Source organism: Scyliorhinus torazame, chromosome 2, assembly GCF_047496885.1.
Source record: "Scyliorhinus torazame isolate Kashiwa2021f chromosome 2, sScyTor2.1, whole genome shotgun sequence".
Classification (NCBI taxonomy): Eukaryota; Metazoa; Chordata; class Chondrichthyes; order Carcharhiniformes; family Scyliorhinidae; genus Scyliorhinus; species Scyliorhinus torazame.
This window is the reverse complement of record NC_092708.1, coordinates 147,381,993-147,401,997: the sequence shown is the minus strand read 5'-3', so window position 1 is coordinate 147,401,997 and position 20,005 is coordinate 147,381,993. Positions and strand designations below refer to the sequence as shown.

At 48.4% G+C, this 20,005-nt stretch overlaps 1 protein-coding gene across 1 annotated transcript in view; it reads right to left on the bottom strand.

The window, feature by feature from the left end:
• The window catches only part of LOC140406814 (uncharacterized), a 249,663-nt gene that overhangs the window by 23,276 nt on the left and 206,382 nt on the right, over positions 1 to 20,005 (bottom strand). Inside the window, exons 37-44 of the mRNA XM_072494717.1 lie at positions 18,950 to 19,111; positions 18,185 to 18,292; positions 14,799 to 14,906; positions 14,267 to 14,320; positions 14,033 to 14,140; positions 13,192 to 13,245; positions 12,958 to 13,065; positions 2,742 to 2,795 (exon numbers count right to left, since the gene is read on the bottom strand). Of these exons, the coding sequence (XP_072350818.1) occupies positions 2,742 to 2,795; positions 12,958 to 13,065; positions 13,192 to 13,245; positions 14,033 to 14,140; positions 14,267 to 14,320; positions 14,799 to 14,906; positions 18,185 to 18,292; positions 18,950 to 19,111 (756 nt within the window). The remainder of the gene's footprint in view (positions 1 to 2,741; positions 2,796 to 12,957; positions 13,066 to 13,191; positions 13,246 to 14,032; positions 14,141 to 14,266; positions 14,321 to 14,798; positions 14,907 to 18,184; positions 18,293 to 18,949; positions 19,112 to 20,005) is intronic.

Genomic DNA, 20,005 nt, shown 5'->3' with positions numbered 1-20,005 from the left:
CAATGCCAATTGCTCATCTAATTTTCATGTGACAGGAAGGATTGCAGCAGGTACCGATACCAAGAGAAATCCAATTGATATTTCCTGTGGGCAGGGAATTCACTGCATTGATGAGGTGGCACGGTGGCACAGTGGTTAGCACTGCTGCCTCACAGTGCCTGGGATCCGGGTTTGATTCTGGCCTTTGATGGCTGTGTGGAGTTTGCACTTTCTCACCGTGTCTGCGTGGGTTTCCTCCAGATGCTCTGGTTCCTCCCACAATCCAAAGATGTGCAGGTTAGGTGGATTGGTTATGCTAAATTGCCCCTTAGGATGGGGTTGCAGGAATAGGGCAGAAGCCTGAGTTGGGTGGTCTTTCGAGGATGCAGGCTCGATGGGCCGAATGGCTTCCCCTTGCACTGTAGGGATTCTATGATTCTGGAAAAGTGGTGCATTCCAGGGTCAGTGCAGGGCCCCTTATCTCTGTGTATATTTTAGGAGGAAAAGTAGGTATCAGTGAATGTAATCAATAGAAAGACCTTGGAGAGTGTGGATGAGGAGAGTGACTTGGGAAATTAGTCCCTGACAATGTGTGTTCAGGAAGATGAAGCCATAAAAATGGTCAATTGGTTTTCAGATGTCATAAATAGAAGCATTGAGTATAAAAGTACAAATGCATTGAAAAATTCTTTATGACATGAGCGAGTGAATGGAGGAATTAAAAGGTCATGAAAAATATAAGTACACTCCTTCAAATTACTTTTAAATAGATTAATATCTCATGAGTATGGTTTCATTTAGCTTATTTTTACAGAAGTAGGTCCTGGGTAACTTTCAATCAGAAGATACAGTGGCTGATTTTCCTTTGCTGAGAGTGAGACTTAAATGTTGCACCAGCTCCTTTCTGTTTGAAGATCTGAGAAAAAGCAGCCCGCAACCTCCACTCAACTCCAAACAGGTAACTTTTTGCTTTTCAGTATAAGGAACTGAAAGCCATCTAGCTGCTGTTCTTGACCCATGACATGAAGACCCCAACTCTGGTAAGCACTGCTTTTTACACTCCTAAGTTTTAGGTAAGGATATTGCCTTGTAATCATTATTCACTATTCGTCATACTTCTTCAGGGGGTATCTTCCCAAAACGGGGTGGTTGTGACTATAGGGAGCTTGAGTGGTCAGCACACTTGGATAGGAGGCCTGAATTCCACCATAATGTTTGCAGGGTGGGGCAATCAAGAGCTGACTGTCAGAGAGATGGCCTACTAAGGAACGTGGGTGGGAATTCCACATTGATGGCCACTCAGAAAGTTGGCAGCTCTGTGGCTTTGGGATATCATTGAAGTGAGGTGTCCACTCCCAAGGTAGCAAAGGAAATGTGATGGCACGTTGATTTTGAAGTGTCCTTGCAGGGGTGACAAAAAAATAGCAATTTTTTTTTTAAAACAGGTCGGTTTTGCAAGAGACCGCTCGCCCTGATGTCACCTCCATGGAGCTGGCTGATTCTCATGGGGGAGAGAACTGCTCTAAAACTGGCAAAATAAGGGTGGCCTGGAAAATGGGCTTTCATTCGGCCTTTAAATATTCAAATTGGCCACCCGCATTCAGCCGGTGGGCAACTGAGACACTCCTGATCCTGCTGTTTTAAAACTTCCTGGCATTTTACTGGCTCACTCACCTGGCATTGACCCAGGGTTGGTAAACTTCCACTCGTTACATACATTTGGTTTTTGGCAATCTATGTAAATTTATCTGATATTATTCATATGAATGAAATAATCGGTCCATGCCTCTTTTCATACGATATTCAAGGCATATTTTAATGATCGTTTAGAAATATGGGTCAGGGTTCTGCGCTCATGTTCACATCGGGCATGAAGGTTGACAGGAACACAAGGTCGAGAGGCCCAAAACGCATTCTACATCAGCAGGAGGTCCCGTCGCGACTGACCCAATCCCCCTCCAGTGATTCCCAATGTTAAACGTTAGGAACTCCATTTGAATAAATTTAAATCAGGCAGCATGGTGGCGCAGTGATTAGCACTGCTGCCTTATGGCGCCGAGGACAGGGGTTCGATCTCGGCCCTAGGTCACTGTCCGTGTGGCATTTGCACATTCTCCCCGTGTCTGCGTGGATCTCACCTGCACAACCCAAAGATGTGCAGGCTGGGTGGATTGGACACACTAAATTGCCCCTTAATAATAAAAAAATGTAAAAATAAATAAATTTAAATCTAATTTTCAGGCCTCTACGCCTGATAATCCCCCATTATATTAGTCATTCACATGGAAGTGCCAGGGGCAGTGTCCAAGCAGTGTCAGGGGACTATGTTGGAGGAACTGCTGGAGTTGCATGGAGGAGTTGTTGCATGAGGGGCTGGCATTACGTGGCGGGCTGGTGTTACTTCGGGGAATGTTGCGTGGGCGGTATGTGTGTGGGGGTGTTGCATTGGCAGGGAGGTTATGTTGGCAGAGGGTGTGCGTGGAGATTGGGTGTTTTGTTTTTACTTTTTTGTATTGGAGTGGCTTTTCAAAACAGCACCTCGATCTTTAAAAAACAAAGTTGCTGGCTTGGTTTTGATTGGGCATAATGTTGTAGGACACGGCCTTTGAATATTTTTTTGTTCTGATCTGCTAACGGCAGAGAAAGCCGCCAGCGCGCTGTTCTTTCCGCCCGCTGCAACAGTCTGCATTAAGAACGGAAAATTCGATGTGCATGTTTTTGAGTTTTACAAAGAGTTTTGCAAATATTTCCACTCTACTCACTCTTGCACCTCGAGCTCCAGGATTTCCGGCTTGACCTGTTTCCCCAGATATACCCTAGGAAACAAGAAAAGACTTACTTCTCACAATAAAGCAAAGGAACAAATCAAACAAATAAATCTTTAGAAAAAAGGGTTCCCAATAAATCCTTAGTCCTGCTGTGGTGACTCAAATGCAGCTGGCACAGTAGATTGTGGCAAAATGAAAGCATCATGGGCGGGATTCTCCCCTATCCGGTGGGGCGGGGGGTTCCGGCGTGATGGAGTGGCGGGAACCACTCCGGCGTCGGGCCACCCCAAAGGTGCAGACCGCACCTTTAGGGGCCAAACCCTCACCTTGAGGGACTCGGCACGCGCCGGAGCGGTTTCCGCTCCACCGCTGGTGGGAAAGGCCTTTGGCGCCACGCCAGCCGTGGCCGAAAGGTCTTCGCCGGGCGACGCGGGTCCGCGCATGCGCGGGAGCGTCAGCAGCTGCTGACGTCAACCCCGCGCATGCACAGGGGAGTGGGCCCCTTCCGCCTCCGCCATAGTGAAGACCATGGTGAAGGCGGAAGAAAAAGAGTGCCCCACGGCACAGGCCCGCCCGCGGATCGGTGGGCCCCGATCGTGAGCCAGGCCACTGTGGGGGCACCCCCCGGGGCCAGATCGCCCGCGCCCCCCCCCATCCCAAGACCCCGGAGCCCGCCCCGCCGCCTTGTCCTGGCGTTCAAAAGGTGGTTTAATCCACACTGGGGGGACAGGCATTCCAGCAACGGGACTTCGGCCCATCGCAGGCCGGAGAATCGGCGGGGGTGGGGCCGCCGACCGGCACGGCGCGATTCCCGCCCCCGCCGAACGGTGCGGCGCGATTCCCGCCCCCGCCGAATCTCTGGTGACGGAGACTTCGGGACACGGCGGGGGCGGGAATCACGCCAGCCCCCGGCGATTCTCCAACCCGCAGAGTCCCGCCCCATATGTCTGCTACTTTGATATGAGACATTGAGCTGTGTGATTTTGCCTATGGTCACACACCAGATGCATGTTGAGGGAGTGCAAACTCTCTTGGTTGCTGTGACGGACAAAGTTGTCATGTAGCGCACTCACAAAGTGCTGCACTTGTACTTTAATATGACCCTTCACCAAGGGTAAGTCAGCATATCTAGAGCTCAACATCCAAAGATGTGCAGGTTAGGTGGATTGGCCATGCTAAATTGCCCTTAGTGTCCAAAAAGGTTAGGTGGGGTTATGGAGCTTGGGTGGGGTGCTCCTTCCAAGGGCCGCTGCAGGCTCGCTGGGCCAAATGGCCTCCTGCACTGTAAAGTCTATGATTCCTACGCTCGCTTTGCCTGCTTCACGCAGAAGCAAAAGAGAATACAATATTTTTAATTCTCAATGAATAGAGAAAGTCAATGATCTCCATCACGTAACAGTGGACAGCAAACTGCAAGGTATTGCAAATATCGCTTGCTCAAGCCTGGAAGGAGCCAGATGCATTAACATAATTTGCTCTAGTCACCATCACAGCAGTTGCAACAGGGCCCTCACCCTATTCTGAGGTTGCAATTGTGGCTACAGCAGGTAGCATATGTCAGTGAGGACGCTTTTATTGAAGTGGAAAAGACACACAAATTGTTCTTTGATGACGTTCAGGCAGAAAAATTATTTCCTGAAAATCCTAGAGGAAATGGCCTACTGCTGGAGAGCCCTTCATTTTCTCTTCTTCCTTCCTCTTCTGGCAGTTTGTCCTACACTGTGTGACCTCTGCTTATTCTCCCCATCAGACATTATTCCAAGGGAATGGCTACTTGTGCATCTATGTCTGGCAGCAATTGGTTTTTGCAGAAGCCTTGAAGTCAACAAATATTCATTGCGCATCTGACACACCATTTTCTGTAGATTTTGGCAATTTGAAACAACTATAGGTAGCAACAAATCAAGTGGCAACAACCAGAGGGTGCCAACCAACAGGTTCCCAGTAAGTAACTGATGAACTTCTATATATTGCCTGGAAGCTCCTCCCTGCTACTGTACACATGCTCAACAAGATTAAGGGATGAGTTAGCTGGAGCATCGGGCTTCCAGTTGCACCGCCGTTGTCAAATCAGTGTTACACACTGTCTGACGTTACGATCTGCCTGCTCTGTATTACATCCGGCACTTGTTGACTATGATCATGTTAACATCCTCACAAATGTGACATCAGGGGCGAAATTCTCCGGAAACGGCGCGATGTCCGCCGACTGGCGCCCAAAATGGCGCAAATCAGTCGGGCATCGCGCCGCCCCAAAGGTGCGGAATGCTCCGCATCTTTGGGGGTCGAGCCCCAGCCTTAAGGGGCTAGGCCCGCGCCAGACGAATTTCCGCCCCGCCAGCTGGCGCGGAAATGACATCTCCGGGCGGCGCATGCGCGGTGGAGGGAGTCTCTTCCGCCTCCGCCATGGTGAAGACCGTGGCGAAGGCAGAAGGGAAAGAGTGCCCCCACGGCACAGGCCCGCCGGGGATATTCAGCGGGGGCGGTAATCGCGCCGCGCCGGTTGGCGGGGTTGGCATGCGCCGCCCGGAGATGTCATTTCCACGCCAGCTGGCGGGGCACCAAAGGCCTTTTCCGCCAGCTGGCGGGGCGGAAATTCGTACGGCGCTGGCCTAGCCCCTTAAGGTTGGGGCTCGGCCCCCAAAGATGCGGAGCATTCCGCACCTTTGGGACGGCGCGATGCCCGGCTGATTTGCGCCGTTTTGGGTGCCAGTCGGCGGACATCGCCCCGATACCGGAGAATTTCGCCCCATGTTCCGAATTCCATACTGGTATAGACAGCAATCAAGGCCAAAATCAGTTGGCATTTGGAAAAGTGTGGACTAATAAGTATGGACTAATAAGCGCAGATTTGTTCAAACAAATTGTGCTTCACTAACCTTAGTAAGTATTTGGATGCTGATAGGGATAATGCAGTTGATGTTTTGTAGATGAACTTTCAAAAATTTTTTGGTACAATATCTTATAATAGTAATAATGCAGCCTATGGGATCAAAGGGACAGTGGCTGCATGGATACATAGGCTGAGAGACAGAAAGTAGTGGGTATTTGGAGGGAGGTGTAAAGTTGTGCTCCCAGGTGTCTGTGTTTAATGTATGCTAATGACTTGGAATTTGATATATAGCGCAGAATTTAAAAGTGTGAATACAACACAAACCAGAGGAGGATATAACAGACTCCACAAAGACAGAGACAGGTTAAATTTGACATGAAGAAGTGTGAAACAATATACTTCGGTAAGATGAATAATAAGATGAATAAATTAAATTGTACAATTCTAGAGAGTCAAACCTTTGAACATGATTGGGCAGGTTGAGAAGGTTTAAAAAACGTAAGGGGCGGAATTCTCCGCTGTTGGGATTCTCCATTTATCAGCAGCCCGGGGGTTTCCTGATGGCATGGGGCTGCCCCACAATGGGAAACCCCATTGACCAGCCAGCGATATGGTGAAACCTGCCCACAGGCTCTTTATGCCCCGATTTCCATCCCCAGGTCGGGTTTCCCAAGGCAGGAGGTTTCCTGGTTCCAGCGAATCTGACCTTTAAAAGTGGCCACCGGCAGGTGGTATTTTTGGTTAGAGAAGGGGAAGGGGTTACAGGAGTCGGGATTTGTGACCCCAAAACAAATGCACAGGTTATCAGGTACGGAGGTGGGCTGGGCACAAGGTCTGTTTCTGAGCCCCGGCATCTGTTGAAATCAATAAAAAACAATAAATCAAAAATATCCCTCCAATCCTCACCACCTTCAACCCACCAGACACTCCCTAAGCCGCATCCGTGCCAATCCATCCCCCCCCCCCCCCCCCCAACTCCCTCATAGCCCTATATTTCTATGCCAATTTAGTTAATCTGTACAAACCTCCATTGGCCTTCACATCCCATCCCAACTTAGATATCTACTACCCACCACCATGCCAACCTTGTGTCAACTCATGCCAACCTATGTCCCTAACCATCATTTGCCCTTACTCCCCCATGTTAATTCACATAGCATCCTTGGGCAGTTCGTTGACAGTTTTCACACTTTCCAGTTAGCTTTGATAAGTTTTGACGCTTTGTGGATAGTTTTGACAAGATTTTTAAAATATAGAAACAAAGAAAGTAGAAGCAGGAGTAGATAAGTTGGCTCCACGAGCCTGCATTCAACACTATCATCGCTGATCCTGTATCTCAACACTATGCTCCTACTCTTTCCTTGACTGACACTTCCTGTATTGCTTTGACAGACTTGGCAGCTGGACAGCTCCTTAACATTTCCTTGACACCTCTTTTACAGCTTGACAGTTCCAATGAATTTGTATGTAAAAAGTACACATCATGTTCAATTTTAACCATCCCAAAAGGTGCCTTACCTCTCCAAACGTTGTCGCGGCACCCTATCCAAAGGAGTAGCTTATCTCTTCAAAAGGATATCCTGGTTATCCATAAGAATCCACCAAACTCCGACTTCCACTTGCCTGTTCTAATCTGTATTCTCCAGATTCCTGGGGCTGGATTCTCCACTGGTGGAGATGCTCTGTTCTGCCAGAGGCCCGGGAGTTTCCAGACAGCATGGGACTGCCCCACAATGGGAAACCCCATTGAACAGCAGGCGTAACGGAGCATCCCGCCGGTGGGGTAAAACAGAAATATGGCGGGGCGGCAATCCAGCCCCTTGTCTTCGAAAATCCCACTCCACTGGAGGCAGCTGGTGGTAAATATTTAACAGAGGACATTTTCAGGAATTTGGGGGACAGGGCAGGTGAGTAGGACTAATTGAATAGCTCTTTCAAAGAGTCAGTTCAGCTAAGATGGGCCAAATGGCATCCTCAGCAGCCATATTGATTCTAATATTAGATATTCAAAATATATGGCGCTGCATCAGGATATATATTTGGCATCTGCAGCTTGTCAGTTGAATTAAAGTGTCCAAAGCAACAAAATGGCTTTGGCCTCCACTGCCAGGAAGGCAGCCAGCTGGCCGAATTCACCAATCAGTCACACAAAGCCTCCCCACATGTGTTTGACTCCTGTTAATGCTTTCTCTCCTTTTCCTTGCCCTTGTCCTCCAAGTTAAATCGAGCCTCAGTTTAGCAGGAAAAGGGAAGGCATAGAGGGGCTACAAGTGTTTTGGGGAACTCTAGGCTTTCCATTCGATTTCTCAGTGCCTCCCCACAGGGAAATGTTGGTAAACAGAGGCAAATCTACTCGGGACCTATGTTCGTCCTTGCCCCACCCCTCCATTATTTGTATCCATGGAGGGGAAGGAGTTGCCAGCAGCAGTCCCAGCAAGGATAGCCATGAGGGGAATTGTGTGGTGAGACACACTGAAATTTAAAAAAAAATTATTTCATGGGATGTGGCCACCTTTGACAAGATCATCATTTGTTGCATATCTCTAATTGCCCTTGGACTGAGTGGCTTGCTGGAGAATTTCAGAGGGCGGTCAAGAGACAATCACAATGCAATGAGCCTGGAGTCACATGTCGGCCAGAACAGGTAAGGACAGCAGATTTCATTCCCTAATGGGTTTTTACACAATCGACGATAGCTATCATCATCACCATCACAGACACTAGATTTATTTTCCAGATTTATTGGGTGCGATTTAACTAAATGGGAACAAAGTCCCATAGCAAGCACGTTTAGCCGCATGTTTCCTGGCGCTCGCAGCACCGAGAAACACAAGGCTATCTAATGTGACTTGGGTTAGATAGGGGGCCTCAGCGGCGAATGTGTGGCCAAAGCTGCACACAGACCCATTTTCTGCACTGAGGAGCTTCTCAGTGTAGCAAAAGATCAGGATACCATTCAAAAATATCGATCTGTGGAGTTCCCGATGTGACCCCCTCACCACCCCCAAGCCCCACCTCACCATGAAGGGGACCCTGGGACACTCCACATGCCCCTCAACACACATGCAGGGCACCCCTGGCCGATCACCACTATGTGAAATATGCCATCTTGACACCTTGGCAGTACCAACCTGGAAACCTGGCAGTGCCACCTAAACACCTTGGCAGTGCCAGGCTGGCACACATGTGGCACTGCCAGAGTGCATAGGTGGCACCAGTAGTGCCAGGGTACTGCCCTTCACAAAGGGTGAGGGCGTGGGGGCCTCCGATCCCCCAGGAGATCCCCACAGGTGCCAGTCTGTGTGGTCCCCGTTTATGGAGACCAGTACTGAACTGCGCTCACCCGAGGTCTCCCAGGCGAAGAGGATAGATCCCAACCCTTCGGGTGCTTTGGGAAACAGCATATTAGAGTGCAACTAGTTGTCTCGCTCTAATATGCAGATTCGCCAAAATGTGATCCCGCCCAAAATGGTCAGGATTTACATCGCAATGTCTTTCGAGATCGCATTAGATCTCGCGAGGCATTGCGAGCTGGGTAGATCCTGGGAGCGGGGTCTCCCGGCTTCTATTGGCCACATTGTGCCGCAGCGAGCTACCTTTCAGGCACTGCATGGATGTTCGATCGTACCCATTAACTGAATTTAACTTCCAGCACTTGTCATGGTAGAATTTGAACCCATGTCCTTGGACCATTAGCCTGGGCCTCTGGGTTACTAATTCAGTCACATTACTGGCACACCACCATCTCCCCCTAAATTTTCTGTTATTCTGCATCACAACCTCGCTCAACTGTGGACAGGATTGTAGCACAGAATTCTTCTTACCACATGTTCAATGCACAGGAGGTATATATGTGTGGCCATCAAATTGTGGGTGTTTTACACAAAACCAGCATTCAATATGAGTACAAGATCATTCAGAGAAGGCACTCTCATTATGCTCTTCCTTCCCAGGAGATCTGTGAATTAAGCCAAAAGGAATGCTTCCAAATTTGAGGCAACAGTGGCTGACAACTCAACAGCAATAAGATTATTGTAACTTAAATTGTGGATTCACATTCAATTTCCTTAAGCAAGTTCCCATGTTCAATTAGGTCTCCCCAACAGACAGCCTTTAAAATCACACTGTCACCATCTCTCCCACAGTCACAACCATAGGTTTTCCAGATCCTCTGGCTGAAAAAACTTTCCAGTAACATCATGCCATATGTTTCGCAAAGTGTTTCAGTTATGCAATAAACACAGCCTGCGCAAGCATAATATTAAGTTTGCACACAGCAAACAATTTCGAGCCATTGAGCTCTTCAATATTTCAAAAGAAGTTTGAAACCTATTTTTCCTTGCAGTTTTTTTTTCTCCTCAGAGGTAAGGCCACCCCAGGAACCATAAAAAATCACCCCAAAAAGGCTACAAGATTTGAATATGTCTGAGATTTTAAACTTCTGACAACAAACGTCACACGGGAAAAAGACAATGTTGTCGAGGAAAATACTGAGATTCAGGCTACTAGACTAGAAGGGCTTGAGGTTCATAAGGAGGAGGTGTTAACAATTCTAGAAAGGGTGAAAATAGATAAGTCCCCTGGGCCGGATGGGATTTATCCTAGGATTCTCTGGGAAGCTAGGGAGGAGATTGCTGAGCCTTTGGCTTTGATCTTTAAGTCATCTTTGTCAACAGGAATAGTGCCAGAAGACTGGAGGATAGCAAATGTTGTCCCCTTGTTCAAGAAGGGGAGTAGAGACAACCCCGGTAACTATAGACCAGTGTCTATAGTTGTGGGCAAAATCTTGGAAAGGTTTATAAGAGATAGGGTGTATAATCATCTGGAAAGGAATAATTTGATTAGACATAGTCAACACGGTTTCGTGAAGGGTAGGTCGTGCCTCACAAACCTTATTGAGTTCTTTGAGAAGGTGACCAAACAGGTGGATGAGGGTAAAGCAGTTGATGTGGTGTATATGGATTTCAGTAAAGCGTTTGATAAGGTTCTCCACGGTTCTCCATTGCAGAAAATACGGAGGCATAGGATTCAGGGTGATTTAGCAGTTTGGATCAGAAATTGGCTAGCTGGAAGAAGACAAAGGGTGGTGGTTGATGGGAAGTGTTCAGACTGGAGTCCAGTTACTAGTGGTGTACCACAAGGATCTGTTTTGGGGCCACTGCTGTTTGTCATTTTTATAAATAACCTGGAGGAGGGCGTAGAAGGATGGATGAGTAAATTTGCAGATGACACTAAAGTCGGTGGAGTTGTGGACAGTACGGAAGGATGTTACAAGTTACAGAGGGACATAGATAAGCTGCAGTGCTGGGCTGAGAGGTTGCAAATGGAGTTTAATGCAGAAAAGTGTGAGGTGATTCATTTTGGAAGGAATAACAGGAAGACAGAGTACTGGGCTAATGGTAAGATTCTTGGCAGTGTGGATGAGCAGAGAGATCTCGGTGTCCATGTACATAGATCCCTGAAAGTTGCCACCCAGGTCGAGAGGGTTGTTAAGAAGGCGTACGGTGTGTTAGCTTTGTGTTAGCTTCCACCCTAAACACATTAAAGAAGCCATCCCCTATGCCCAAGCGCTCCGTATACACAGGATCTGCTCAGACGAGGAGGAGCGTAACAGACATCGACAGACGTTGAAAGATGCCCTCGTACGAACGGGATATGGCACTCGACTCATCGATCGACAGTTCCAACGCGCCACAGCGAAAAACCGCACCGACCTCCTCAGAAGACAAACATGGGACACAACCGACAGAATACCCTTCGTCGTCCAGTACTTCCCCGGAGCGGAGAAACTACGACACCTTCTTCACAGCCTTCAACACGTCATTGATGACGATGAACATCTTGCCAAGGTCATCCCCACACCCCAACTACTTGCCTTCAAACAACCGCGCAACCTCAAACGAACCATTGTTTGCAGCAAACTACCCAGTCTTCAGAACAGTGACCACAACACCACACAACCCTGCCATGGCAATCTCTGCAAGACGTGCCAGATCATCGACATGGATACCACTATTACACGTGAGAACACCACCCACCGGGTACGCGGTACATACTCGTGCGACTCGGCCAACGTTGTCTACCTCATACGCTGCAGGAAAGGATGTCCCGAAGCGTGGTACATTGGCGAGACCATGCAGACGCTGTGACAACGAATGAACGGACATCGCGTAACAATCACCAGGCAGGAATGTTCCCTTCCAGTCGGGGAACACTTCAGCAGTCAAGGGCATTCAGCCTCTGATCTCCGGGTAAGCGTTCTCCAAGGCGGCCTTCAGGACGCGCGACAACGCAGAATCGCCAAGCAGAAACTTATAGCCAAGTTCCGCACACATGAGTGCGGCCTCAACCGGGACCTGGGATTCATGTCGCATTACATTCATCCCCCACCATCTGGCCTGCGAAATCCTACCAACTGTCCTGGCTTGATGTAATTCACACCTCTTTAACCTGGGGTCACCCCATCTCTGGATCTGTAAAGATTTAATCACCTGCTAATGGTCGCATTCCAAGCATTGTTTGGCATCTTTGAATTTGTCTATATATGTGTTCCTGGAACATACCTCTTCATTCACCTGAGGAAGGAGCAGCGCTCCGAAAGCTAGTGAAATCGAAACAAACCTGTTGGACTTTAACCTGGTGTTGTAAGACTTCTTACTTAGCTTTTATTGGTAGAGGGATTGAGTTTCGGAGCCATGAGGTCATGTTGCTGTACAAAACTCTGGTGCGGCCGCATTTGGAGTATTGCGTGCAATTCTGGTCGCCACATTATAGGAGGGATGTGGAAGCATTGGAAAGGGTGCAGAGGAGATTTACCAGAATGTTGCCTGGTATGGAGGGAAGATCTTATGAGGAAAGGCTGAGGGACTTGAGGCTGTTTTCATTAGAGAGAAGAAGGCTAAGAGGTGACTTAATTGAGGCATACAAGATGATCAGAGGATTGGATAGGGTGGACAGTGAGAGCCTTTTTCCTCGGATGGTAATGTCTAGCATGAGGGGACATAGCTTTAAATTGAGGGGAGATAGATATAAGACAGATGTCAGAGGTAGGTTCTTTACTCAGGGAGTAGTAAAGGTGTGGAATGCCCTGCCTGCAACTGTAGTGGACTCGCCAACACTAAAGGTATTCAAATGGTCATTGGATAGACATATGGACGATAAGGGAATAGTGTAGATGAGCTTTAGAGTGGTTTCACAGGTTGGCGCAACATCGAGGGCTGAAGGACCTGTACTGCGCTGTAATGTTCTATGTTCTATGTTCTCAGTGGATATGCTGCTGGACATAAGTTTGCAAATATGTCCACATTTGAAGAGTTTGAAAGCATGGTGCTTTCTCTTGTATTTCAATGACATCTAGGATTAACATAAAATACTTACAGGAGGTCCTGACAGACCTTGTGCACCAGGGAATCCGCGATGACCCTTGATACCATTTCTACCAGGCTGTCCATCTTCACCTTTATTGGCACGTGGGCCTTGTGGGCCCTGAAAAATACATTTTATCATGAAGATTGTAATAGTAATACATACATTAATTTCCACATATGACACATTAGTAACAACTTAAACCATTTGGATATGATTTCCTAGCACAGACCATTATCAACTTACCATACGTCCTGCAGCCCCAGGTGGGCCTGGCGGACCCTGTGAACCTGTTGGTCCCTGAAAAGTATTGAGAGCAGGAAGGAAAAAAGTTTAAAAGCAGTCAAGTTCAATATGCCTGATACAAAATTATTATAAATAAAGGTAGAAGTTTAAGAAGTATATTTTGTCTAATTCAATTTAAGAAACTGGATAAATTGGACTTCTCCATGTAAGTCATAAATAGTTTCCTGTTATGAAACAGATGAACACATTTTACAGTTTAGTTATTTTGATGGCTGTTTTCTTATCTCAAAAAATATTAACCAAGCAAAGCAACGCTCGGTCCTCCTTAGTATATTTAAAGAGGACCTTCAAGAACTAGACACCACCGAGACTGGAAAAGGAATTGAGATGGGCCGAGGCTAGTGGCGGTGACTTGCTGTACATTGTCTCGCACAAGACAAGAGGAATTAAGTCACAGAGCGGGACTTCCTGGCTGTTCCTGCTTATGAGACCTTCCGGCCCTGTAGAAGGTGAATCTGCATGCCGGGTTCCCCAGCGGTGGCATGAGTGAGCCATGCAAAACGCCATAGAGGTTAGCGGGACTGGACGATCCCACTGGCGTCCAATGACGAGGCCCCTACGCCATCAGAAAACACCATCGCGACACAGGGAGGGAGCTGGTAAATCTCACCCTAAGTCTATGCTCAGATAAAGCTATGCTATTCTCAAATAAATCAGAATACCTTCAATGGCTTTGACAAGGGTCTGGTTGAACCAAATACATTTTCCAATAATGAATAGCTTTTTACATATTAATAAATTGTGGAGAATAGCTGTGACAGATATTAATTTTCAAACTTACTGATGAACCTCTGTCACCTTGTTTGCCAGATGAACCAGGCTGACCTGGAGGTCCAGGAAGTCCAGAGGAACCTTGGTGGCCCACTGGGCCAGGTTCACCACGATGACCCTGCCAAAACAAATCATTGGCAGTCACCATTGATAAGAAAAGCCACGTAACACTTAATTTCATATTCTTTGTTAATTATTCATTACATTTGCAATTGTATACCATTTTAATTTTCTTTGTTCTCACCTTAGAACCAGGACCGCCACTTCGGCCAGGAGGACCATCTGAGCCTGGATTACCCTAAAAGGTAACAGGAAACACCTTCACCATAATGAAGCATAACATTCTTTTGAGGTAACACTGTCATCAATACAGAGGATGTAGAACGTCTTTACGAACAATTTTCCGGCTGTTCCCACGAGCGGGATCTTCTGGGTCCACTGACGGCGAAACCTCGCCGCGAGTTTCCTGTTGGCTGGGGCTCCATACAGCGGGAGACCCCATTAACAAAAGCAGGACCAGAAGATCCCATCGCCAGACAATGGCAGGCCGCCTCTGCTGCTGTGAAACACGCCGTGGGGGCAGGTAAAGTCCCGCCCAAAGAGACTAAACAGCAGACTCCCAGTCAATAATTTGTTTGTGAACATGAAATCACTATTTAGAAACAACAGATTCTGTGCTGAAAATGATAAAACACTAACTGAATTGAGAATGTAGCACAATGTATGGTATCAGTTATTCCATTTTAGAGTAAAGTAAAATAAATAAAACTACTTACATCTCTGCCTGGTTGACCAGCTGGTCCAGTTACGCCAGATGATCCAGCTTGACCAGAAGGACCTCGTTCACCTGGGCCACCAGGGGGGCCCTGTTTGCCAACCTCACCCTGAATGAGACATGATTGCATTAATTTGAGCAAACATCCTTACAATTTATTGCACCTTCTTGAAGAACCTTGAAATCAGAAATGCAAGTCCTCAGCCACCCCTAAAATGGGTGACTGTCAGATAAAGCGTAGCATAACAGACCCATCACAAATTGCAGCTCAGAAGGCAGCTATTTGACAAAACGAACATCATGGGCTGGATTCTCTGTTCCTGCATCTAAGTGCTGACGCCAACGGGGGATCCGTGAAGTTTCACGTCGGGAAAATTGGCTCCACACCCGTACCGATTCCACTACCGGCGCCGCATGGAACGCCCACAGACACATGAAAAATGGTGGGGCAGGCACTGGGTCCGTGATGGACACGGGCAAGGGTGACAAGCTGTAGCCGTGCGTACACTATACACCCTCTGCACTCGCACTGATCGCACCTGAAAAGCCTGTAGCCGTCCACACAAACCCCACAGCCCACCTCCTGGCCACCCCCCACTACACCCCCCAGCCCTGCCAGAAGCCTCCCGGCCAGCAGCACGACTGCCGGTTATGTATGGCGGTGCTGGACACTGGATAAAAGCAAATTACTGCGAATGCTGAAATTTGAAACCAAAGTGAAAATGCTGGAAAATCTCAGCAGGTCTGGCAGCATCTGTATTGAGAGAAAAGAGCTAACGTTTCGAGTCCAGATGACCCTTTGTCAAAGTGGTGCTGGGCACTGTCTGTATGCCCTCTCTCTCCGCAGCCACCACAGCAGGTGCACGACTGTTGAAACCACACATGGACCGTGCTGTCGGGTGTCATAATATACACCAGTATATCATGGTGCAGACATACACTGATGGACACACAGTGGGACCAATCAACACACACAACACCGCAGCCAATCACCAGTGAGACCACACGCACTCTAAACACAGGGGGCACCAGAGTTCCCGTTCATTCGAGTTGCAGCTAGCTAGGAGGACAGAGCTCACAGCCTGCAACACAGGCATTCACCATGTGCTGAGTGCATCGACTGGTTAGGACAAGGCAAAGGTCTTTAGTTAAAGCTAGTATCGTATTAACCCACAGTCTAAGTAAGTTTAAACAGTTAATGATTCAATAAAATAGTGTTGCACTATTTGAAGTGTTGGTGACCTGCATGTGATCCAGAACACCCAACACATCATCGGGAACTCGGGTGGGCCCGATAATGAGATGCGAACGCGGTTGTAACGGTGCGCGGTGCGCATTGCAATGATGCCTATTTGGAGGGGGCATAGCATCACCACCCGGCGACAAACCGCCACCTGCCGTGATTTTGGCGTCGGGAGCTATTCTCCGCCCGATCGCCGTTCCAGATTTCGGCGTCGGGCAACGGAGAATCCCAACCCATGGGCGAAATTCTCCCCCAACGGCGGGATGCCCGCCGACTGGCGCCAAAGCCGGCACCAATCAGACGGGCATCGCGCCGGCCCAAAGGTGCGGAATGCTCCGCATCTTTGGCGGCCTAGCCCCAACATTGAGGGGCTAGGCCGACGCCGGAGGGATTTCCGCCCCGCCAGCTGGCGGAAATGGCGTTTGTTGCCCCGCCAACTGGCGCGGAAATGTGGCGCATGCGCGGGAGCGTCAGCGGCCGCTGTCAGTTTCCCAGCGCATGCGCGGGAGCGTCAGCGGCCGCTGTCAGTTTCCCAGCGCATGCGCGGGAGCGTCAGCGGCCGCTGTCAGTTTCCCGCGCATGCGCAGTGGGGAGAGTCTCTTCCGCCTCCGCCATGGTGGAGGCCGTAGCGGAGGCGGAAGGGAAAGAGTGCCCCCACGGCACAGGCCCGCCCGTGGATCTTTACGGGATCGGAGACTTCGGCGGGGGCGGGATTCACGGCGGCCAACGGCCATTCTCCGACCCGGCGGGGGGTCGGAGAATGACACCCCATATCTCTGGGGGGTATTTCCTGCCCCCGCTTTTGATGGTCAGAAATAGCGGTGGGGCGGAGAATCATGGGAGTGTCTCAAGCGGCTTTCCTGGCAGCGGGATTGCCCGACTCGATTGTCCCCGCCTCCTGCCAGTGACGTAACTGAGCTCCCGTCTTGTTATGAAGGGAACTCCCATTATAATACATTAACATTTACTTAGCGGGCCTGCCCACTGTACCGTGCCCTCAGGTAGGGAACTCCTTCCGGTGGTGTGATGTAAGATTGATGGGATTACAACAGGCTTTGAAAAATGGGGAACTGACGGGGGCGTACAGCCAATTACAACCCTCGGTGAAAGAGGATCATACCCAGGCCGTACACGGCCAGTATCCAGGCACTGCGCCCTGGCACTGTCCCCCAGAACTCAGTGCCAGGAGGCAATATGGGAGGCAGTGCCGGGAGAGAGTGTCGGGGGCGGGGTTTGGGAGGTTCAGGTTGGGGGTTAAGATTACTGCAGGGAGAGGATCCTGTGTCCCTGGGGGGAAGGTGGGGCTTCCGTGTCCACCGTGGGGGATGTCCCTGTGGGTCGGGCATGTGGGAAGTGGCGTGAGGGTCTTGTGCCTGTGGGATAGAGGAGGGGGGGGGGGGTCCCATCTGTGTGGGGTGTTTCTTCTTTTAATTTTATTTTTTAAGATCGGGGCGCCCTTTTAAAACAACACCCCGGTCTGTAAGGAGCAGAGGTTGCTGGCGGAACGGGGTCATTCAGAGCCCATCCCATAAGCGTAACATTGTAGAACATACCTGTTGTTTTTGTTTGAAAGTGTTTAAAAATACAGAGGGATATCTTGCCCTTTAGACGGGAAGTGAAGTGGGGGGAGGGTTCCAGGGGCCTCAGGAAGGGGGGGGGGGGGGGAGTTGTGAAGAGGGGTTATCCTGAAAGCTGGGGGGGGGGGGTTCTGAAAAGGGGAGGCGAAACTAGGGATTGGGATAGTATTCCAAAATGGCGTTCCGATCTGTGAGGAACTGGTCCTGCTGACGAGCGCAGCTCACCAGTGCAGGACAGATGCCTCAGCATGTCGTCGACGGGGAGAAACTACCCAAGGCCAAAACAAACAGCAAAGTGCTATTTAATAGCGGGGTTATTCCCGCTGCTCCAGCCGCCAATACACACCCGCCAAATGTGCCCGAAACCGGACTTCAACGTTTTTCCGCCGAATCGCGCTCTCTGTCTTGTTTCCAGGAGGAATAGTGCAGTAAATTGCTTCTTATTTTGTTAATATTGGAGCAATAGCCCCCTTTCAGAATCCAGAAACCATAATTAATATCACGGAAATGTGGATTCAAGACATTTAACATGAAAAAAGAAAATTCTGGAAGATAATGAATACTTACTGATGGACCTCTTGTACCTGAAGGGCCAGGCCGCCCAAGCGCACCAGGTAAGCCTACCACACCACGTGTTCCTACCAAACCTTGAGGGCCTGGAATGCCAGAAGAACCCTATTAAAGACAATGGGGTTTAGAATATAATTAAGCTTCTCATCTCCAACGGAAGGAGATCTTTATGTTGCAGTGGGTAGCAAAGCTGCCTCTGAGCCAGAACGTCTGGGTTTGAGTCCCGCCCCAGGACTTGATGGCAAAGGAAAGTGTGATCATAATGCAGTCAAACAGGCTGAATATCAACCTGGAAAATTCTTCCAAACAATAGCTGGCGTTCAAAGGAGAGACTCCTGGTCAGCCACGTTTCATGTGGAGTGGTGCCCCTCAAACTATAAGCCCTTGGCGACAGACTAGTGATCTGTTCCAGGAATATCTAGCTATGAAACAGACAAAAGTCCCACTAGATGCGGGAAGAGAATTGGAATCGTCAAATCATTATTAATAAATATCTAATTAACGTCAATCATAAGAAAATTAGATGCTCCATCTGATGTCAGTCTCACTGTTTGTCAAAGTCAATCTGCTCATTTTTCAGATCATCCTTAATATTAGCAAAAACTAAAGTGTTGTGTAGCATGAAGCATTTTCATCAGAAGACTACAAGAATACACTGCTTAGGGATATTTAACAATGTCACAGCAAATTCATTTCACTATGCATAGAATCTGAGTCACGTAACTTAAATTTTCCAAAATGATGCTGCTCTGTGTAACTTACCTGAGGACCAGATTCACCAGGTGAACCCTTATCGCCGGGGTTACCTGGTTCGCCTTTGGGACCAGGAATACCAATTTCACCACTTGAACCAGTTTTACCAGCTGGACCAGGGGGGCCGTCTTTACCAAGGGGGCCTGGTGAGCCAGTAGGACCAGCACTACCCTGTTAAGAAAAATGGTGATTAGAAAGTCTAAAAGGACATAATTTACATTATCTGGAATTTCTCAGTCGTCCTCCAGTGAGAGATTGCAGAAACTCTGGGGGAAAAAATAAACGCTGTTCTGCTAATTTGTCACTGAGGTTACAACAGGATCGTGGAGGAAGCCTTAGAAATTTGGGACCATTGTTCAAAGAATCGCAAATGACAACAAACAAGTATTTTCTAAGAAAAGATGCATGGGTGTATATTACAATTATGATTGTCATGAAGGTTGCTTGCATTGGGTGAATAAAAATTCATCCGGGCAAAGCCCAATCCCAGCTCACAGGGGAGAGTGCAAATGAATAGGTGTCCCTGGACATATACTTATGCTGCCTTTTCACATTATCCATTAAGTATCACAAAGAATGTCATTACATGTAGTGCAGAGAATAAGGCAAGTATTTTTTGTGACCATCTCTGTCAAATATCAGAAAAGATTCATGTGAATAACGGAGCCGGATGGCTCGCTCCCCGCCTATGCAATGGAACAGAAATAGTGCTCTGAGATTGTTATTAGTAATGCGCAATGTAGTGCAAATGATGAAATATTGTCAAAAGGAGGAGAGTGTGAGAATTGCGGTGGGAGAAATTTTGGCCTAGCTTCTATTGGATGGTGAATTCAGAGGGAAGAGATGGAGGGCACAATTATTAAAATTGAGAAGTTACTGAGTGTAGAGGATGAGAAAAGGAAGAAATGAGAATGTCTCAGGGCTTGGGATTTTGGCAGATAGCCAAAGTTTTAAAGGCGAAGGCACTCAAAGCTACAGAAACTACAAGAGGAATATGGGGCGTCATTCTCTGCCGGCGGGAGTCTCAGTTTTGCCGGCGCCCGGGGGTTTCCCGACGGCATGGGG